A 23,080-nucleotide genomic window follows, 5' to 3' on the forward strand; every position below is an offset into this window, starting at 1 on the left:
TGATGACGTTTTCCAATTATTTGCAGTATTCGAGAAATTTATATTTTTGATGAAATTTCGTTCTATCTTTGCTTGTTTGTAATAGAATATTTATAGGTCCATGAAATCATAGACAGGTTGTTTGCTATTACGAAAATTGGAAATGTTTCATGGTTGCAGGAAAGGTTGCAGGATCTGTTCGTTATTGGTAACAGAGATTACTATTGTGATGTAAGGGGAAAGATCAATTTGCGATAAATTCTCGGTGAGTAATAAACTCCAAGACCATAAGAATGCTTCGGCTAGTAAACCTTGAACCTTGAAATAATTGCGAGTTAACATCCTTTACGCAATATTAATTTGACTGTATTGCAGTGTTGATCATTACTGTAACCTATGGAACGCCACTAAAAGAGTTTGAAGGTTACAACGCGGATTTTTATATAGACATATGCAGGTTTTTCCAAGGTAATTAGGAAATAATAAAGTAAAGATCTTTTCCTCCTTTTTATATCAGGATTTATCTTGTTTCCGTTGCTTAAGATATACAAAAAAACATACTCTCATAGGTACAAAAACAAAAACATAATCTCTCAAGGATACAATCGACATTCTTGCGATTTCCTCAGGAAACTTGATATTTACAAACTACTAATATTTATCATCCTAACCCTAACGAATCTGGAAACAAAAAAAAATCAATAATTCTGAATAATTAGCGCCACCGTATCGACCTAAGAACATATGTATAAAACGTATTCAAATGTCTACGTATTTTCCTTTGTCTGTATCATGTAACAGCAAACTACGGTTCCCATCGAATCCGCTAAAACCCTACCTTCTAAACGTCAATCTTATCAAAACGTATGTCCCGTTGACGCATTAAAATTCCGTTACACGTTTCCCCATCATACGCGGTGACCTCATACAACAAAGAATCAAACCTCATAGAAAGAAGACGATTATAGAATCAAAGGGAGAAAGACAGGAAGCAAGAAAAATCTTCGTCGCGATACTTCTGCCTGTAAACGTTACTCGATCAAAGACAATGGAAACCGTGAAGACAATCGAACGTCAAGCCCGTGGAAGCCTTTCATTGCTCAACGTACAAACACACAACACGTGCGCCTTGTTACATGCTCACATACACAACTTATATACAGAATTCTGCGTATTGAAATTCAATCGTGCTGCTGCATCTTGGATGCCTTTGTCGTTCACGTCGTAGGCCGCTGTCGACACAATTTCCGTTTCGTCGACGGCAATTCGAATATCGAGTTTCCCGCCCGTTTCCACGATCCAGTGACTGGAGAACACGCGCAAATCACCGGAGCCAGACCAATTATGTATATCGTATTCATACCCTGTGTCACAGAGTTATGTACCATTGACTCTTCTCGCGCTGCTCAGTGTTTTCGTAGCACCATGAAAAATCACTGTTCTCACAGTGCATTGCGCAAACAATGTTGGGAGATCGTTTTCGAAACGATTCTAAGGTCCATCGAACCACGATCGATCATCTCTACCGTGAGAATGGATTTTTTAATTGCTTCGTTAGCTGTTGAGATTTCGTTAAAGATCATTCGTTTATTCTTTTACCTATTTTCTTCTTTTTTCTTTTCCTTTTTTTTTTGTTTTTAATTTTTCGTTGTTCACGATTTATCTTACTTCACGTTCTTTTTAGTTTTGATCGATGTACGACGAAATGTGCAGGGTTATAGAAAAGAAGGCATATGCAGTATAGAGTGGTGCAATCTAGTTTCTCGGCGAACAAAGAAACGATCACACGCTAGATTATCCGGGTTTCGCTTGTCTCGTGCATTATGAACGTTCGGGGACGTAACGATGGTGTGACGAAAGGTTTAATTGTGAATAATACGGCTGTCTATCTGCGGTTCTAGAGAAGTAAATATGACTGTGTTAATCGTCGTATGCTAATTTTGTGTTATTAATTTCATATGCTTTCGAAATCTTCTAAATGAATGTTTAAATTGATTCTCCTAATAAGCGATTTCGTTATTTTGTAAACCTTACATATTCGTGCAAAATATTAATTTCCTTTCTTTTAATTAATAAAGGTTATTAATTTGCTTTCATAGAGCTTATTAAGGAACGACGATATTTCATCAGCTTTTTAATCAATTATATTCCATTGTTTCTTCCTACTATACAAAATAATCTTTCCTTTTGTTCTATATATATCGTAATAAATTCTATTATATTTATTACACCTATTAATCCTTTTTAAAACACTTCCATAGAAACAAGAAACGTCTCTTTGATCATAGATATCTAGGTAAATCCTTCTTTTTACCGTAACGTAGGAAAAAAGGCGGAGAACGGTTCAATTAAACGAACTAACGATTCCGAACATATTACTCGATCTTCAAACGTGAGCAAATAACCAATTATTAACGAAAGCAATTACCGAGTGAATCACAATTATCGGCCATTCGTCTAAAGGAATTTGTAACTTTCACTTGATCGCCTTTAACTGGTAATCGAATCGCAGTGAATTGTTCTAAATGCTTTGCACACTTTCGGCGCATCAAAGGAATAAGCGAAACGCGTGATAAATTCGATGGGATCAGAGAACGAGATTGCGTTTCGCATCAATCTTTTCTCCCCCTCGTAATCGATTTCCGTTAATTACTCATTAATTTCCGTCGTCTTTATACTCCGCTGTTGTCGAGTGAACATTTTCAGGAAACGAGATTGAAGAGTCTTGACGTTCACGTAGAAAAATAGTTACACCTACGTTTACACATTTACTTTTATTATTTTCATACTAGAAATAATCTTAAATTCTGATTGCATGTGAAATTTACTATTAAATAACGTTAAGATTTAATCACAAGTGAGATTTATTGTTAGCAACAGACGATAGATTTTATAACATCGAATACAATGAATAGTTCCTCGAAATAATTTCCTTTAAGAATACGAGTTCCTGTTATTATAAAACGTACTGTATATGTGCAACGTTCATTAGCTAGAAAGTTTTTCCTGTTTGCAAGACAGCATTATCCCCGGAGAAAAATGCTTTCTGAAACATCTCAGCGATATATGTATGCATCCACAATCAGCTTCCTTCTCAAGTGTGACCCTTCAAAATTTTACAACGGCCTTCTCGAATAACGGTACGAGTCCCACCAGTACGAGTATTCTCATTACCCGGCGAATACGTTTGCAAATATCTGGAACATTCCGATTCGAGAGAGGCATCGAGGTATTATGGCCAATTTACGGCGATCTCGTAAATTGGCAACTTCCGTAAACAGAACTTTCGCGAATTATCCAAAAAAAGAATCTAGTTCGAAAGAAAAAAACAAACCGACGAATACTTTTGCGAGACCGAAATATCAGCTTGTCCTAAAGGTTTCTTTCGTTTTCTAAGGAAATAATAGATGCACAATATTTTTTGTTTTGTATTATTTTATTGAATTATGTATGATCCATTTTGGATCCTAATCCAAATTCCAATGGAATCTAATATTTTCGGGAATATTCTATATTTCGAATTTTGATGTATGAAATTATTTTACGCCATCGAGTGCTGTTGCTTTGCACAATTGAAATTGCTATTTACGAGAGTTTATATACATTTGTTTATGCAAAACGTATATAAAGATACGTGTTACCATATTTTAGTCCCGTACTTTTTGTATCATACTTCCGCGTACATTACTGTTTTCAGCGATATCGTTGAGGAAACTCTAAAAACTTCTTCTTGCATCACGTACATACTATAAACCAACAGTACGATAAAACCTGTTCTTATTTAATATCTTCTACCAAAAACTTCAACAGCAAAGTATACCGCTACAATTAACCAAACACTAAATCACTATATATTATTAAGCATACAATGAACAGCAAACAGTAACAATTTATATCTTTCTTTTTACTTCATACGATCAACGTCATAAATAATATTACACGATACTTTATTCGAATCGGTCCATAGAAAAATTCTATTGCAAACGCGAACGCCATAATCACAGATCATAATTTCCCCTTTACCATCATCCCTCGTTCAAAGATCATACACCGGCGCCACGTGTCTCGCCCTACAACCGCAAACTTCCCACGAATTCCTCGTCCCAACCAAACAAAGCGAAAAAAAAAACATAAAAATTTTATAGTCTCCAACATACTCTACTCGTAAAAATTGCAGACAATGTCTGTAACCATGCAGCAGCCCTTTCATTTGGATTTCGAATAGCACTGATTTTGAGTGGTATCCGGATGCGTTCTCGCGAAGGAAAAGTTGCACGCGTCCTCGTTGTATGAGCCTCAAAGCTTGCACGTGCTTGTTAACACGTGTTACGTTGTAGCTGCGCGTGTTCCTCACCGTTGACACGTGTAACAATAGCCGGACCATCGCGTCGAACCTCCAGTGGCCTTTCTCTCGCTCTTACTGTAATTTCCGGTAGAGCGAAACTTCTATCGAGATTAAAGGGCGAAAGAGAATTTTTGGAACGCATCCAGATGTTCACGAAAGAAAAATAAAGAAAACGTGCAGTGTTTGAACCACAAGATCTCTTTCTTTTTTCCCCCGCTGTTGCTAACTTGAAACTGCTATCACTGCATTTATCACTGAATGAATTGTCGTTTTGATTTGACTCGATTGAACGTTATCTGAAGCAATTTTTAATGGTAGTAATATACGTATGTTGCGTAGATTTCCCTATTTATTCTTTGAAACAGATTTTAAATGTGTCAAGTAGTTTGATAGGTTTCATGGATATTAATTTTATGAACGTGTCCCGAGCGTGCTCCTATTTTAAAAGTTATTTTATGAATTGTTAATTTCATACAGTTTATGGATACTAATTTTATGAGTGCGTTTTAAGTGTGTTTTTACTTTGGCAGTTACTTTACGCATTGTTAATTGTATAGATTTTATGGATATTAATTTTATATGTGATTTAAGTATGTTTCTATTTTTGCAATTATATAATTTATATATTTGCAATTATATAATTTTATGACTGTCGATTTTACAAATTTCACAAATACTAATTTTGTAAATAAGATTTTTCCGTGTTTAATTTATAATTTTCATGCATTTGAAGCGCTCAACATTTCAAGCTTGAAAATGATAAACATGGCATATGCACCGCGTTTAAAATCTTCCATATCAAAATATTTAAACAACTTCGGAATACTTTAAACAACGCATTTATACGATAAGAAACTTGATACTTGATTTAACGCAAAACATAATTGCATAATTCATCATATCATAATTCCTCAGTCTATAAAATGTTCTGCAGGATGTGACAATCGTTGCTGCAACCTATAACCTTAGAATCGGCGACAATACAATCGGCAAATAGCGATAAGAAATTCGCTGACCGACCTACTTGCGTTTAGCACGATGCAGCAGAAAGCATTTTGGGACACGGCGCGGCGTGTCTTCGTCGTCGTCGCGAAACGCTGACTCGCCGATTTTTGAGAAAAAGTACAGAACCAAGGCCGATCACCTTGACACATAAGAAGATATTTGCTTTTGGAAGCCGGAAAACGTTAATTGCTGTCTCGCGTTGTTGCTTTGACTTCGCCTGGTCTTTGTACTCATTTATGTCACGATTGTCCTCATTCGTAGCATGATTTACCTTTTAAAGGCTGAGTAATAAAAAGATGTACAACATTAGGGAAAAACGCAGAAAACCAACATATAACTAACGTATAATTTCTCTAAGGTACAAAGAATACGACAGAATAATTGAAACTTTATAAAAGCCCATTTTTACAAACTCGAAATTCCAACAATATCTTTGTGGTTTAGAAAAAAGTGGCAATTCATCATAGAGTAATAAATACTTCAATTTGTTGAAATTTCATAGAATTATAGGACTCGGATCAAAGGAGAAACAGAGACGAAAAAGATATTTGAAAAATCCTTAAAACGCAAATGTTAGGAAATAGGATCACAATGGTAGAAAACATGTTACTACGATTAGAATGGTAGAAAGTTGAATGGAATAACCTAATTGGAATAAAAATAATGGCAACATTTGATTTAATATTAGATACTGCGTGTTAGAGTTTCATTTGCGACGACAGACAAACTCTAGAAAAAAGTGATATTTCTTCAATTTTTCTTGATGATGAAAAGAGAAAACGAAGAAGCGGAAAATACATATAACGTCAAAGAGGAAAAGTACGATTTGCTCTATTAAATTAGATTACCCGATGATAAAACACGGTTGGTTAACTTCTCCGACGCTGTTAATTACCGCGTAGATATTTCAAGGAACGTAAATTACGAATAAAATTAGCGGAGGTTTGATCGCGATGATTATCGCGTCGTTTACTTTTCGCTTCTTGCTCGTCGATAATTGAACGATAAAATTAAAGCAACATAGAGTTCGTCAAATCATCAAACCGTTTCGAAAGCAAGGCGTCGTTAAATCTAATTAACGATGTTATAATATCGTGCACGACAAGTTCGTAACGCGTTGAGTTCGCTTGAAATTTTTACGTCAGCGTAAACCGACTGTTCCTACATAGTTAATATATTTTATCGCCAGCCACATTAGTGAGATAGCGAATTAGTTTTTAAACAGGTTGCATTCCGTTTCTCGTTTACATTTCAATTCGACAGAAGCCCGTCTCTGGCAGAGCGGAAGGCAATTAGAGAACGATAATCATCGCGATCTGTATGTTTTTGTAAGTCTCTTGATTCCGCGTCCGTCGGAATTCTATGTAATAATTTCGTGTCGAAAAATTATACGAATTAAAGTTTCTCTAGACGTAACAGTATATTCTCTGACAATTTAAAATATTAATTTATGAATAATACAACGAGCATAAACGTTATATTAAATGAATAACGTTATATTAATTTCTCTGATCAATTACACGTTCATCACCGTAGAAATTTATGAACAAAATTAAAACAAGTCAAATGAAAGAGCGAGGAAACTTAAATACCAGCCACGAATAATTTTCAGCAAATAAGAATATCTTTAAAAATTTAGAAATCTATGAAAATATCCGATACACAAACAGAAGCGAAAAATCCGGTTTATTTGCAAAAAGATATCTGGTAACCGAAACAGCATGCTACAGTTGCGCAATCGATAAAACCGCTTTTTTCATCGATATTCATCGGTGGAACGTCGAAATTACAACGATGTTTTCATCCCATCGAACGCAAACACGATCGTCGACGTGGCCAGTCCGTAAACACATCTTTCGTATGCACCGAGATACGCGTATGGAAATGCGCATTGTTTGCCGTGTAAACGCGCGAACGAGCCGACGGAAGTCACGTGACGGCCTTTCTTTCTTTCTTTCTTTCTCTGTTATAAACTACCGGAAGCGAAGTCGATACGAACAAACGTTGGCGCAGTCCTCAAGCGCCATTATGTAAGAGACAGAAGCGTCGTCGATTTCTCAAAAACAGGAGAGATTCGATCTATTGGAATTCCGATGCTCAATGCAATAAAAGAGTAGATAAAACTATGTTTCCTTTTAGTTCGTTATTTTTTGTTCCCTTTTCTTTGTTTTTCTTCCTAGAAATTGTCGAATTAGTTCTACGTATCTCGTTCACGCTTCGATAAATGTACGCTAATTAAAATTTCGTTCCAACAGATAGAGTTAAATAACACGTCAATATGATATAGAAAATGCTTTTTTACTTTAAATATTCCGAGCTTTCTAGTATACGTCGTATTAAAAAACAAACGAAACTAATCTTCATAGAATTTCACTACTTTACGGTTAAAAGTGTTTACAAAAATCTGCTTCACGGCATATACATATTACAATATATGCATTACACCAAAGTAATTCGAAATTCGATACCTGACACGGTATACCAAACATAACACCATCCCGCACAGTTGCCCGTAAGATCTCAAATCGAAGTCTCAAGGCAACTTCCTCATACCTAAAGATCGTGTAAATGAAACAAATGCTTACTTCTTTTACACGCGAAACAGCAAAAGGGTTAATCGAGTGTTTCGACGCTTATCTAACTGCAGGATCGTGAATCGACGAATCGTCGGAACGGTTCTATTAACCCTGTGAACCAATGGCGACTAACGGGATCTACGCGTGGCCCTTGCAGCAACGTCTTTGATCTAGGTGGGGCGAAATTAATACAGGATCGGCCTCGTCGTTGTATCATAGATAGCAAAATCGCGTGTTGCCTGTTCCCGGCCATCACAAAAGAAGAACACAGCTGGTTACATTGCCTTTCTCGGCCAAGGTTCGCGCAAAAACCGTAATTATCGAGACGTATAACGACGAGAGCCGAAGCAACGTTCGAACTCCACGTGATTTATGTTCAAAGTTTTAATAACGACACGGAAGAGCTGTAGAGAAGGGGTCTAGGACGCGGAAGATGCAATTTCGTGGGGCGTTCAACCGTATCGGCCGATAGACAGCGTCGCGTAGGCCAGAGTCCTCTTCGTCTTTAATTAGCGAACCACTCTCTCGGACTCTGAACCACTTGACCCGGTGCAGGCACGTGAACGAGAATCGATGTCACTTATTCGAGCACTTGTCGTTCATTAAATGCGAAAACCTAGGGGGGTTTCTTTGACGTTTTTCTTTTTCTTGTTGTTTCTTTTGTCGATTTTATTTGCTAGAGTTAGCCGGAAAGGAAGAGGTAAACGCTCGTGCAACGTTTCTAAACGAAGGCAGATTTTTCCCTTTGTTCCGAATGATCGATTATGTAACACGAATATTTCAATATAGAGATGCTTTTATATTCAATTCGTTAGTTCTTTGTGGTGTAACTAGCTTGAAGGAATAAGATGATTTGCGGTATATCCTACACTTGAGTAGATAAAATATCGTTTGGCGAGGAAAATTATGTCTGTTAAGAAAAGAAATTGTTCTATATCGTAAATAGCGTATTTTGAAAGTGAATATTTAAATAATTTTCGTAAATATACTGTAAGCTTACAGTCTCTCCCATTGTACTGCCCATTGTCCTTTACATCTTCAACGATTCATCAGTTAATCACGAATTAATTCGCACCATAGTACAAACGTGTTTCATTGATACTCGACACGATAACAATACAACAAACGGTGATAAACAAAAATAATCTTAAAAGCAACTTCTATAGCTTGAAATCTAAATCAAATTGTACGTCCCAAATATAATACTTTTTCACAATTTTATTCCATAAAAAACGGTATTAGAAAATGTAAGAAATTGCCTCGTCCTTCGCGCGTTAGAAATTTCCGGTGGCACGCGTGAAGTTCGAAGACCCTGAATAAAATTACGCGAAACACGGATACCAACAGGGATAATTTCGTTGATAACCAAAACTGGTTATCTCGGTACACCGGACGGCTACGGAGCTACTAACACGGTTCATTGTCCTTTTGTCAGTTAGACCACACATGCCTGCCGCCACTTACCGGCATCAAGCGACGTTTACAAAGGCGTAATTGTGATTTGTATCTACGTATCCCGCATGACGTCCATCGCGTGCGGAATTACAAGGAACGCAGCCTCGTCGTGATTGCACTTCCTGATAAACGTCTCTATCGAATTAGTAATTTTCGATCGTCCGTTGCGATTATTAATGGCGATATGCTCGCGGTGGAAACGCAACCCGTCCGAACATCCTCGGGTAATCTCGCGATGCACGCGTTTTTCGTGCACACTGTTGCGAAGCAATTATAAGTAGGCGTGTTCTGCGATCAGCATTGTTAGACACTAGACACGTTTCTTGCTCGTTGCTTGTCCTGTTTTTTTATTACTGTAATGTGATATACTGTTTAGTTAGCTGCGGTTACCGGCGTTGTTACTAGGAAGTTCCTATGGATGAAAGTGGTACAACTAGAACATTTTACGTTAGAAATACGTACATGTATAGGTATGTATTTCAAGTATATGTATTTTTATGTTTTACTTCGTATCGGGCATCGTGGTTTTCAATTAATTGATTGTTCTTTGTGTGATCGTCTTATTATTGAAAGTCAGTTAATTTTATTTACTGTTGTTTTAAGAATCGAGATTAAATCTTTTCGGTAACTACTTTCAATGATACGAATGTTAATAGTTTTGTGGAATACTTCTCATCCGGTGTATAATTATAATTATACTGTAGATGTTTATGGAAATTTTTATTTCTATAAATACAAGTAGAGAAACTTATTAAATATTAAACATTTAGACACTTATTACCGTGCTGCGATTAAACTTGTGTCACAATCGATACCCGAGTTGATCACAAATGAATAAAACATTAACAGAGAAAGGAATTTTATACATCTGATCCGATGGTACCTTGTTTCTCTAATTTATTCAAGCTCGGCCATTAGACAATCGGAAACATCCTCCTACTAGGCGTTACAGACATTTCAGTAGACAATTCTCTATTTAAAGAGACGCGCTTCGGTAGAATGACGACTTCATTATCATTCACGCGAGCATATTCACGGCGATAACAAGAAATCTATTGAAACGTAAACTGAAAGGCATCAGTGAAAAGAAGGACATAAATCTAATCAACATAATGCATATTTAAGCGGAGTCAATGATAGCTTAGCCGCAAATCAACTTTCGACGACCTTTCGAAACCAATTTCCGCCTAAATGAATCACAAACGACGCGATACTGCTGATACACGTCTCCTTCGTATGAGCATAACTTTCTGACTATCGTACATGCCATGGTTAGCTCGAATTTCCTTCTGACTGTAGTTTTCCTTTCTTCGTGGAATTGGAGAAAATTTCGTTACTAGTGAAACGTGTATGATTATCGGTTGGTTGGAAATTATTAGTGAAATCGACTCGGTATTGGATTTCTGGAACGATCGCGTCATTTTATTTATAAATTTTTAAACATTATCGGATTCTGTTTTCTAGCTATTAAAGACAGTTCCAAGGATTCGCTTTATACTTTTTTCGCCGATATTTCTTCTACGTTCAAAGAACTGATTCGTAGTTGCTTAAATTTCATAAAATTATAGGATCCATGTGGAGGAAATAACAGCAAAAATAATATTAAGCGAATAAAAACATTGTGAATGATATGTTGCGTTGACACAACATTGACGCCTAATAGATTAAAGAAATTCAACGGTGTGTAGCGTAATTCAATGATATATTTATAACATAGAGAAGCCATTACATGGTTCGTAGTGGGTTAATGACGAAACCCAATTGTATATTTTTACTGTCAATGGTTTTCAAAGAGATGTTTATCGACGGGGAGTCGTCGAAGAGGCTTGTCAAATTGATTCTCGACTACTTTACGCTTCATCCGAGTTTTGAATTGACACTAAGGAGATTAATATTTAGTTACTAAGCCGCGAAGTTTAACAACGGATTTCCTGTACACTGTTGTATAACAGGTAATTCTGTTTCGCATATTTCTGTCGGCAATCTGCAGGGCTTCCCTGTTGCCATGCGCTCAAGGATCATGTTCAAGGCCTGGCAATCTGGCAAACTTCGTGATCGAAATCAACGGTTAATTTTAGTAACTCGGTTTTATTTTCACAATTCCATCTCCTACTCAATCCGAATTTATTTATTCAAAATTCGCATATCGGATTTAATCGGCTCTCCCCTCCCCCTCTCCCCTCTTTCTCTCTGTAATTTACTTTCAAATCTGAGGATTCGAAACGATTGCTCAACTCGCTAAAAATCGTATATGACCGCATAATACCACATGATAAGAGTAGCTAGGCAGAAATTGATTAGCTCGAGGAAAGCTTCTTCCTCGATTTGTCGTTGCTACACGTGAACAACCGACGCTTGACTAAGCGTCAAATAAAGTAAAGGAAACCGCAAACGATGCAGCCGATCCATGTAAGTATAGCCGACAACGAGCCTAAGGCTACTTCCACAGGAAGATGCATGATGAGATACGCAATCAGAAGTACATATTGTAAAACACAGGAAGATACTCGTGCAATGCAGTATCCAGTTAATAAGGCGGTTGACAACGAGCGTTGATCACTTGTTTGTTTCTTAATTAATCTGATAACCGAATCATCCTTTAATCAGAAACTTCTACGTCCATGAAATTAGAAATTGACGAAAGTGAATGAATTTCAGATAGGTGAATTTTAATTTATTCCTAGCTATAAAATTTTGTTTCGTATAAGACCACGTTCTGGAGAAAATCGAATTAGAATATTTGCCGAGCGTGTATCAATTTTTGCCCAAGCATATTGAAACTCCATTCTCTTCAAAACAATGTCTTTTAAGCCAATGAAAATTTCAATCTACGTTTCTTACTTATTTTCGCACGCGTAATAATCCCCCGTCAATTGTCCATTCCTGCGTAGTTAAAATTTCCATATAAATTCGCAGCTGTTCAATTCTGATTTTCTCGAGGTTGAAGGCTTCCACGCAACTTCGTCATTCTCGATTTTTGCCTTACTTTGAACCGTAGAACATCGCTGACCTCGATTGTACCACGAACTGAAAACCGTTGCGTACATCGTCGATATCTATCATGCGTTCATCGTCGATATCTATCATACGTACATCGTTACACGCGTATCTTCACGCGTGCAAATAGCCATAGAGTGTCTTCAACGAAGAAGCCGAGAAACGTGGTGTCGTGGGCTTTCGCCCGACGACGCTGTATACTCGGCCTTATAATCGCCTGGACAAATGGATATCTCCATTAGCATAGCTATAAGCGCACCCGAGAGACCCACATATGCACGGGCGCATAAAGTCAAAGTGCGTATGAGGATAACGGTATAATGGCGTGGCACGGCCGTGTACACGGAGACACCGAGACACACATTGTGCAGAGTGTAGGCGATGGTGAAAACGTCTGTGTGCGTTATGCGTTTCCAAGGACCTCGGAATTCGACGAACAGACACGGCGAAACGGCTAATCAACGCAACGGTTGGCCGTGATTTTCAAACGTTGCCGCAGGCAATGTCTATCGGTCAGGCTCACGCTTCACTACGTATTGGTTCCGCCTGTAATTTACTTACTCGTTGAACCTCATTGCCTGAAACACAATTGGTCGTATCGACGGCACGAAAACGAGCTTGCAACGTGTCTATCGCTGGAGATTAAGTTTGAAAGCTTGCACGATTCTAATGCGCGATATATGTATTATAAGTAGAAGAGATATGGCGTGGTCGGAAAGTGGATTCTCCATCAACGATGGCATCGATGAATGTTATAGCATTCAGGGTCGTTGCAACGTTTTATAGTTCTATTATGCTTCATATGTTGTTGATTAAAGTTTACGGCACTTGTTGCTTCGATTCTCAGATTGATTGTGGCGATAGATTCACTTGAAAGTATTAATTGATATAACAATTCGATTGTACCGTGGCGTTTTCAATTAAAAATTTCAACGCCTGTAGGACTTGCGATTAAATTGTGGAATTTGCAGCAATAAGGCAACTTCAATTTAAATTGTATTTATTGGAATGGAAAGGAAGGTACAGGTTTCGTGTTCAAAAGTGCGAAAGTTTATTAAAATACGAATGTTAATCGACTACGAATGTCTGGAAAAATAATTTCATTTTCAGTTGGTTTTTACTGATTGATATTCAAATTACTATCCTTGTTGCGGCAACTGTTTCAGTTATTACAACGTCGCCTATCTTTCATTGTAAATTGCGTAGTAAGAATTGAAAAATAAAATTTCATATTAATTAAATGTATGTATTCAATATTGTTTTTTATTTATAAGGCACAATTTGTTTTTCAAATCTTCGTGTTACGCGTGCAATCAATTACGAACGATCAACTAATTAAGAAACATGAGACGAAATATCCTAATATCATTGTTCCTTGTTCCCAAGTAAACAGAAATCAGACATCAAAGACGGAAGGAAACGCGATTCATAATCCCTAACCTTGGGATCCTCGAGACAAAGAGGAAAAGTTAGGAAAACGATTAAACAGCCGTGTTGAGCGCTTTCTATGTCAAAATTATACTTTCATATGGGCAATTGCAATGCAGTTTTTTACGTGCGGCCCTACGATTTTTAACGCACTACTTGACGAGCTCGTTTGCTTCGTGAGAGCAAAAAGAAAAAAAAAAAAAAGAAAGAACGAGTATTGCAAAATTTTTAAACGAGCCGTGACTTGTACGAGTCTATTTAACTTCGTGATTAATGCGCCTGCGATATCCACAGCACGGAGGATTAATTGCGAGACGTTTCTCTTCGCACAATTTCATGTAACGTGTCTTCAACGTATCGCAAACTATGATTACACGCGTTACAAACCTCGTCCAATGAATAATACCACGAGTTTTAGCTTATGCTCACACGAGAAACCTTTTGTTTTGCCGCGAAAAGTGTGTCGTTGTATCTTCTCTGCGAGTACGTGGCAACGACGTAGTATTTAACTCGACGATTATATCAATGATTCTGAAGTTATGCACTACTTTAGAGTTTAGGTGGAAATCCGACCGGAGCGCAACGTAAATTATTGGCCAACGATTTTCGTAATCGTCTCTCGTGTCAGTCACTAGCTACCGTAACTTGTTTACACAAAAGCGAGCTTCGAGTTAGGAAACGCGTTACCGGAACAGTGAGACGTACTAAGTTAATTCGCGATTAAAATTTATTCTCGTTATATCATATTAATCGACCAGCTCTCTAGAAAATAGACGCGCAAGGGAAAATGGCAAATCGGATAAATTGCAATGGGGAATTTTAGTTCCGATCATTTAACGTTACCTATGTTTGAATTGATCTGGTTTCTAGGCTTATGGTTTTTAATGGTTTCTAATAATGACTCGCGAAGAACTTTGCCTTTTTATATTCATGAAACAGATAGAAATCTTGTAATAGCTCAACTATTTGACTAGAAAATACACTTGCCAGGTGTATGAATATTTATCAGAGACCTATAGGTTCTTCTTCATTTTAGAAAGTTTCTCAAATGAGCTTTCTAGTACTTGACGTATTTTGTGTTTAAAATTATACTTAAACTTTATTATAATAGAAAGTCGCAAAGAGCTATTACATGTCGTGTGATACACTTTATTTTATATTTTTTTCATTTTAATGAACAAACAAAGAAGACAACTCGATGTACCCAGCGTGTACTTTGTTACCACTTTTTGTATAACAAGAAAGATTAATGCGACTCCATGGGGATTTTTTTCTAAAGAAATAAACAACAGAAAGTTTTCTAATGTCATCAAAGTTTTTAGTTCTAAGTTGCTTTCATCTTTATTCATGATACTCTAATAACCTCTGCACTTTAACAACCTAACTTTCAACACTGTCCGCTGACTAATGGACACCTCGTACCTCGTACTAATTGCCTTTTTTTCTACAATTTGACGTCGCTAAATTGTTCTTAAACTTCGTTAACTGCTTTCCAAGTCATAAACTTAATCGTTTAGTAACAGCAAAACTATTTCGTTCTATGGAAATTTGCTTATTTGTGCCCATAATGTACTTAAAAGTACCGCGTTATTATTAATAGTATTTTATGGTATTAGTGATATCGCGTGATTCAAAATAACTCACGATTCAATATAGAATATAATTTTACAATAAACCCGCTATTTGAAAATAACTCTTTCATCGTTTGTTACTACGTGTACGTTGTTAACACGTCGTCGTGTGAGTCAACTCAACTTGAATTTTACTAATTCACAAAGAAATTCTATATGAAAAGATTATTTAACTTTACTACGATGCAACTGCGATAAAATTGTTGTTTCAAAATTCAGAAATCTTATATCGAAACTTTTCCAAGATTTAATACGATATTGCTATAGCAAAAAAGAAAGACGCATAAAACGATCGTCATTTGAAAATATCTTTCCATCGTCTATCAATATTCATTCGTATTGCTTTTACGTAACACTGCGTAAGTTAAAAGAACTGGGAAACCGCGGTGCAAAGGTTAAACGAGACGATGGGCATCGTTGTCGAAAAATTTCCGTCGCAGTTAGGATTTACCGGTGCGCTGAATTGGCCGGCATTATGTTACTTTTCCTTAGGATCGTTAACATCGGGCCCGCTCCGCAGGTAGCATATTTATGCTATCGCGAAATCCGAGATACAATGCCAGCCGATCGAGTTACACCGCCTGCGCCACCACGTTTATGGTTTATGCAAAGCCTTCTTATGCTTGCATGACGCTCATGACACACTGCGTAAAACACAAGTCTATTAAGGCGACGTCTCTCCAGTGTACATATTTCACCGTGTACTTACATTCCTTGTTAGCGTACAATAAAAAGTTTCACCGTGGTAAAAACGTTTAGTGACTCTGTATCGATGGTAGGATTAGAAGAGAAAGAAACATTTCGTTCGATGATCCTGTCATTTCTACCCACTATGGTAAATGGGCAAGGTGACTTGGTGAATGTAAAAAAATGAAATCGTCTGGTTTTTGTGCAATTGTTCAGCAGTTTGTGAAAGTAAATATTCGAGTAAGTTTTTGCGTATTGCTGACACAAATATTATTACGGTAGTACGTATTTCAATCGTGTCTTTTGTTATTATTCGTTTTATTTCGGTTAAAATATCCTTTTGCAATGAACAACACAGATGTCTTTTAACACATCCTACTGTAATAAATTATGAAATCGAGTAGATAATCTATAATTATATATCAGAGATGGTATCAATTATTCATAAATAGTGTTTTGAGTAAAGATACCTTGTACGATAAGAGGTTTAAGATTGGAAGGTTCTTAGAACTTTTGTTAATATCTTAGATTCTAGTCAAGAGATTTTCTTAAATATTCTACTGTCTAACGAATTTGTTTTCTATTTGCATAAGGGTATTTCGCATACCTTTTCTTGCGAAAGGTAGTGGTTAGAGCAAAATTATTAAGCTAATTTAGCAATTATACCAATTTACCTTCAATTCAGTGGACATTCGAAGTCAAGAATGAGATACCTCGTAATCTAGCCTCGGCGTTCTATTTACTAAGCATATTATATCTTATGATAAATATGTACCTAGAATTGAAAGAGAAGCTGTAATCTGCAACTTTCATTTCAAAATTATTCCAACGTAGATCCAAAGCCAATTATTAGACGAATTAACAAATATTCACATTTTTTTTTCACACGATATACCGTACTATTGGGTTGGCAACTAAATGATTGCGGATTTTGTCAACACCTGCCTAATGAAAAAATCCGCAATTACTTAGTTGCCAATCCAATATAAACCTCTTAATAATCTTGACAACAATCTTGAAATATCAAAAATTCAACAAAATAGATATATAGCTACACCATTATCCAATAATATCAAGTCAGTTAAGATTAGCTATACTCACATAAACTACTAGAAATAATCTATTAGAACATCCTTGATTAAATGTCGCTGTTTGCACAAGAACGTTAATCAGATTCAGCATCGTTAAAAAAAATTACTTCTATCGATTCTATCGAGACGATTAATTTCCCTTGCCTTGACATCGATATTTCATCGAATCTCTATCAGGAATCAAGCTCTATCAATTATACCACTCGTTGGAAAAAGCAAGATATAAATTCAGCTGTTTCGATCGACGTCGAAGTATTAACTTTTATCATCGGTGACGTATTCTTTATTTGGGGACAGTCATTTCTTCTTGTTTATGTTTCATTATCGTTTAAACGTTACCGATATAAAAATTATCCGGTGTTACACGTAATAGCGGCAATAACATCCGATATTCCAGGGATTGCAAGCGACACTCGCGAAACAATCGTTCGCTGACACGCCGAATAAGCCATTCGTCATTGCATAATACGCTCCTTGTCGCTGAGAATGAGCGCCGATGCACTTCTACAGCTGGTTGACGGATTTCGAAACCCGGATAAAAATTCTTCAATGACTCATTGATTCAAGCTAATCGCGCATTAAACCACGATTCACCGTGCTCCTTACTTCTTTCATTAAGTAAGAAACGTTAAACCTCTATAACGATATATAACTTGCACGTTACGTAATCACGTACCTACGTATTATACTTTAAATCTCTTGATTTACGTAGTTACGACAGTGACGTACCATTATCTTTTAGAACAATACAGTACTTGTCAAAGTTTACCATACTTTAAATAATAATGCCTTGACTTATCATTGAATGAAAATGAAACGATTTTATAAAAGCTTTGGTCACGAGGTTACAACTTCCTGATTTAATTGGGCATGACTTTTCTGCATATAATTACTGGTAGGCTTATGGGAATTATGTAAGATGATGTATATTTTGTTTAAAAATATTGAAGATAAAAGAAGCTAAAGTATCCTTTCGCTTGACCAAAGAAAGGGACGTTTTTGTCCTAAGCTTCTCCATTTTATGGCTATACGATTGAATATGAAAAGTATATACACGCGATAGAGATTCATTGCGTTGAAATGAACCAAGTAAAAAAAGAAAAGAAATCTGTTTTTTAATTCATAGCACCACGGTCCATGCTTCGCAAAACATCAAACTGTGTCCATCTAACTACACTCAGTGGTACGTAGAAAGTGCATAAATATGTATGTCAATTCCGCTTACAAAACTGCTGATCCTTGACCAACGCGGTTCTGTCGGTAAAAGCGGAGTTCCCTTGAAAAATGCAGCTTTTCCTAATTGGTACAACCTTACGGAGAACGTGCAAACCAACTGCAAATACTCTTACGAACGTAAGTAACCTGTTATTTTACCTCGAGAAACAAAATATCTTTGCTCGTTTACATAAGTACGATCTAACTACACGGTCACGAATAGACAAAAGAGAATCGCATGACGGATCAGTCCGACATCTCAAGGAGACAACTTTCCGATTAGTCCCTCTCCATCGTCTACGTAATCTGCTCAATCTGCGGTGGGCAACGTGCGGTCTTATCATCGTTACGCCACGCAGTTCTCCGTGCTAAGGAAAATTGTACGTGAATGACACGATGGATTTCGAGGAAAAAGCAAATACGCTACTAATGACTCGACTAGATATACTCTTTGATCGAGAAATCATAATTTCACTCGACCGATAATACGATTATTAAGCGTATGGATTTTCTTCGCTATAGTTTTCTGTGTGTAGATCGCGATTGTTTATTTTAATTAATGTCTTATGTGTACTTTTTCTAATATTTTGCGCGTGATGTATAGGCATTAATTTCGTTACCTGTTACTATATGGTATGCTCGTTTTCTTGGAAAAATAATAAAGGTAAAAAGTTTAACATCTTCAGTCTTCGTGGATACAAATATGTAATATGATCAAATATATATACATTTACTATATATTACTCTTTCTAATACACACTAGGGAAAATAAACTAATCAACGGGAAAACTTAAAACAATAATCGGAATGGATGTACCGTTATGCTCTTATTCACGCGAGTATCAATTCACGACTGCTTAAAATTTAGTAATCCTTATCTCATAGATACCAATATACTTGATGTATGTTTGTCTTATTACCCATATACTTAATTGTTCTATGGATTTGAAGCGAATAAAATATGTACATATAAACTGCAAAGAAAAGATTCTTATTTTATTCTAATTCCAAGAAATTCTTATTTAACGTAGATACAGTTTTCTAAAATTTTGTGAATTCCAAACTTCGATAAACTGTACTAATAATTATTAGTACTTATTATATTACTAATGAATTTTTAGCGTAATAACGGTAATAAATCAGAAACAAGCCGCAGTTACCTAATCCACCAACATCCTATTCCAATACGTTCCTTATTCATTTTTCTGTTACGAATCAGTTTCTCTATTTCTCTTTATGTTCGAAAAAGACAAAGAGAGGAAGAGTGGAAGAGGGAAGCAATATATACACGGAACACTAAGGCTTTCGCGTAGCAGTTGCGCAAGCCGCGAAACAATTAGATGTAAATCCCGGCAATGGACTTTCTAAATTCACGTATGAATTAGTCCGAGGGCCTCGATTAAACCGCACACTTCGAGTTCCCTGGCTGGATGTTTACCTACGTAACATATGCAACTCTCTCTCTGCGTCTTACTTCGTTTGTTTAATTTAAACAGACAATTGAAATAGGCAAAGGAAAGCAAGAAAATTTTTGAAATTAGAAACGATTGAATTAATTGCAATTAATTAAGCCGTGTCTTACGATACAATTAAACGTATCAATTTCTAATTTCTAATTTGAATTTCTGATTAATTAAAAATTGATTTCATTATGCTTCATTATGGAGTAAAATCTTCGTGATCGAAACGTATTATAAAGTATCAAAGCATGAAGATTTTGTACGTGATTATCTATTAACGATTCCTTTTACCCGAATTTAGACGTAGAATTCAGACTCTAGATAACCGATAACCGATACATTATTAACGTTTTATCGAGCTAAGTTATTTTGTATCTAGATAACCGATTTTCTACTGTACGTATGTAATACGTGTTATTTCTGATAAACATTGCAACATCTAACAAAGTGATCGAGATAAAGCAGACAATGCAGGTGTAATACAAATAACTCGAAATATTAATCCGAAAATATAATAACAGGATTATCGAAGTAGATACGCGTAACGCCACCTTGTTCGTATCACGATGGAAACGACACAGTGAGGTCGCTAATTAAAGTATTAAAACAGTGATATCGTTTGATGTAGCCGCGAACCACCTTGAGTTTCGAATTATGAAAATTCGATCGTGAATTGCTATTTGAAATTTTACACTACAACAGACATGTGTTTTGTACGATCATATGTTTTTCCAAGCCTTCCAAATTATCAGTCAGTTTCCTAAATTGTATAATCCAGAAAGAAATTTGTTAAACGTACTACATATACGGAAATAAGCACACATAATTTAAATAGATTCGATATCGTCGGTCCTAAACCATACTCGAGCTTTCTTATCTTCTCTACGTGTTTCAAATTAGTGCGCCGGGTTTTCGAAACATGATAAACTTCAACGCCTGACTGATTTTATGACCATGAGATATCCCGATGCTTTCTTCCTGTTAGAATCTGCTTCTATTTTTAAGCAGCTACGTATTCCAACTGTAATACGATAAACGCCATGTATTTACACAATTGTAAGGTCATGGCGAATTAATAAAAAAACGAAAGTCGAGAAACATTCGCAAAAACACTTTACTATTCACAAGCAGTGTAACACTAAACCAGTGAAAGCACTAGACCGCAAAAAACGAAAAGCAACGGAACTTAATAAAGCGTAAGAACGAAGAAGAAAGAGAAGAAGAGAAAGAAAGAAAGTAAAAAGAGGGAGATAAATCGAAGAAACACGATAATACTGAGTGAGACGGAGGTAGAGAGCTGCAAGTGGCAAACGACGGTGTCGCATGTGCCTCTGCAGATAAGAGTCTGCAGTCGTCGGACTGGCGTTGTCTCTGCGCTTAAAAATTATGCTGCGCGATAGGAGGCGGCAGCGTGCGTCGCGTCAGCTTCGGTTGCGCAACTTGCGCCACGCAACGAAATTCGATCATCTTTGCCGCATAACGCCGCGGCGGACAGAGACAAAAACGAGAAGGGGAAGAGGGATGAAGACACAGAAAAGCAGAGGGAGAGAGGCAGAACATTAAAGGTGACAAATGGCGGTGACATGGCGCAATTGAAGCGACGCCGGAGATGCTGGAAACCATAGCTCTCCACGCGAGGTCACCAGAAGAAGTAATCGCTAGCGACGTGCGACCTGGAGGAGGATTAGCCGATCGAACCGAATGAAATATCGCGAGGAAGTAGGCTGATTCAGAAAACGATCGAGGATGCACGTGAATTACAGAGCTTGACAAGAACTACGTACTTTTGCTATTAACCCTTTCACACTCGATATTTTAACAAGTTATTGATTGACTAAACAATAAATATTTTTTTTTTTTACTTCTTTTAAAAGCTACCCAAGGAGATGTGTTTCCGAGGTTAATGATTAATAAATATTTTTAGAAAATTGGCCATAGACTTTAGTGCGTTATGTGTTCCTTGAAAAACCATCCAACAAGAAACCTGCTTCTATCGTTCACAATCGATAAGGAGCAATTTTTCTCGCGGGCTAAAATAGAGTTCGATCTTGAGAGGGTTGGACTCGTTTCAATCTTTCATTCTTGTCATTCCTTCTAGCATGTAAGCGTGAAAATAACTGCAAATGCTACTTAATTACAAAACGTGGCCGTCGACATAAGGAGTTTAAGCCTCGTTTCGGCATCGATGTTGAAACTGACGTTATTAATAAGATGAGATCGATCGAAAGTTGTCGAACTTCTGGTTCGTTCCAGTTTTTTACGTCGGACGGTCGAAGTCAAGGCGAGTTACTCGATTTCGTGCATGGCAACGAAGGGTAATTATTTTTATACGCGTCACCTTGTGCCACCGAATATTGTTGAATGGCTGAATGCAAAAGGCGGGACTTTTAAGAAGAAACTGTGTCATGAAAAAAAAAGCTATTTAGAACGAAATTCGTGCGACGATTTCGAGTGATTCTTCTATTATCGGATTGTTCAGAAAATTCGCAGCGAAATTTAACATCAGAAATACCAGTTTCTGTTTCTTCGCCTAATAATTTCGTAAATTTACGTCGGTATATTTTGGGAATTTTGGGTGATTCTTTATAAAGTGTACGGATAAAAGTTGACTTCTGAACATTAATAACAAGTAGTTGAGATCAGAGACTAGTCGAGTCCCTACATCTGATTCAATCACAGATGTACTAAAATATGATGACAAAAATATTGCCGCATCTTTCGACTAAATATTAGTTGATCTGTTGACTTACCTCTTGAGATACGGGATTATTCTTGTTCTGGCTGGTGTTGGATGCATTATTAATGGAGGAGAGCGAAGTGAGGGTTGCAGTGCCGACACCGCCGACCGTCTTTCCGCTGACCTTGGTACCAGCACCACCGACATCTTTGTGCAGCGTTCCAGGACTCTGAAATGAAATATCGACGCGCGTTAGAACAATGCTTGGGGCAAACGTATTTTTCTCTCTCTTTTTTTTCTGTTGGTTCTCTATGATAATGAGGTTGGAACCCGTCGACGTTGCATCTCTGATAAAATACGAGGTCGAGGAAAAATTAACGAGCGCCGCTCTTTGGAGAAAAAGCGTTACTTATTGGTCAAATTTTGAAACGATACTTTAGCAGAGTTGTTCTTTCGTATATTTTCTGCGCGTTGGATAAGAACTAAACAGTTTATTCATTTGAATGTTTCATCAAATTTGTTGTTATTCTTTAT

At 36.8% G+C, this 23,080-nt stretch overlaps 1 protein-coding gene and 1 long non-coding RNA gene across 5 annotated transcripts in view; one reads left to right on the forward strand and one right to left on the reverse strand.

Annotated features, from left to right (window-relative positions):
- The window catches only part of LOC117163227 (uncharacterized), a 267,579-nt gene that overhangs the window by 28,956 nt on the left and 215,543 nt on the right, over positions 1 to 23,080 (reverse strand). For all 3 annotated transcript variants that reach the window (XM_076627864.1, XM_033345308.2, XM_033345307.2), the window contains one exon: positions 22,620 to 22,775. In XM_076627864.1, coding sequence (XP_076483979.1) covers positions 22,620 to 22,775 — 156 coding nt within the window. The remainder of the gene's footprint in view (positions 1 to 22,619; positions 22,776 to 23,080) is intronic.
- On the forward strand, positions 16,075 to 19,364 carry LOC143303962 (uncharacterized). Of its 2 annotated transcripts, XR_013060602.1 has the most exons (4): positions 16,075 to 16,343; positions 17,592 to 17,812; positions 18,321 to 18,547; positions 18,633 to 19,364. It is a non-coding gene; the product is annotated as an uncharacterized LOC143303962 (long non-coding RNA). The 2 variants fall into 2 exon arrangements; XR_013060603.1 differs by lacking the exon at positions 17,592 to 17,812.

This window comes from Bombus vancouverensis, chromosome 2, assembly GCF_051014615.1.
Source record: "Bombus vancouverensis nearcticus chromosome 2, iyBomVanc1_principal, whole genome shotgun sequence".
NCBI lineage: Eukaryota > Metazoa > Arthropoda > Insecta > Hymenoptera > Apidae > Bombus > Bombus vancouverensis.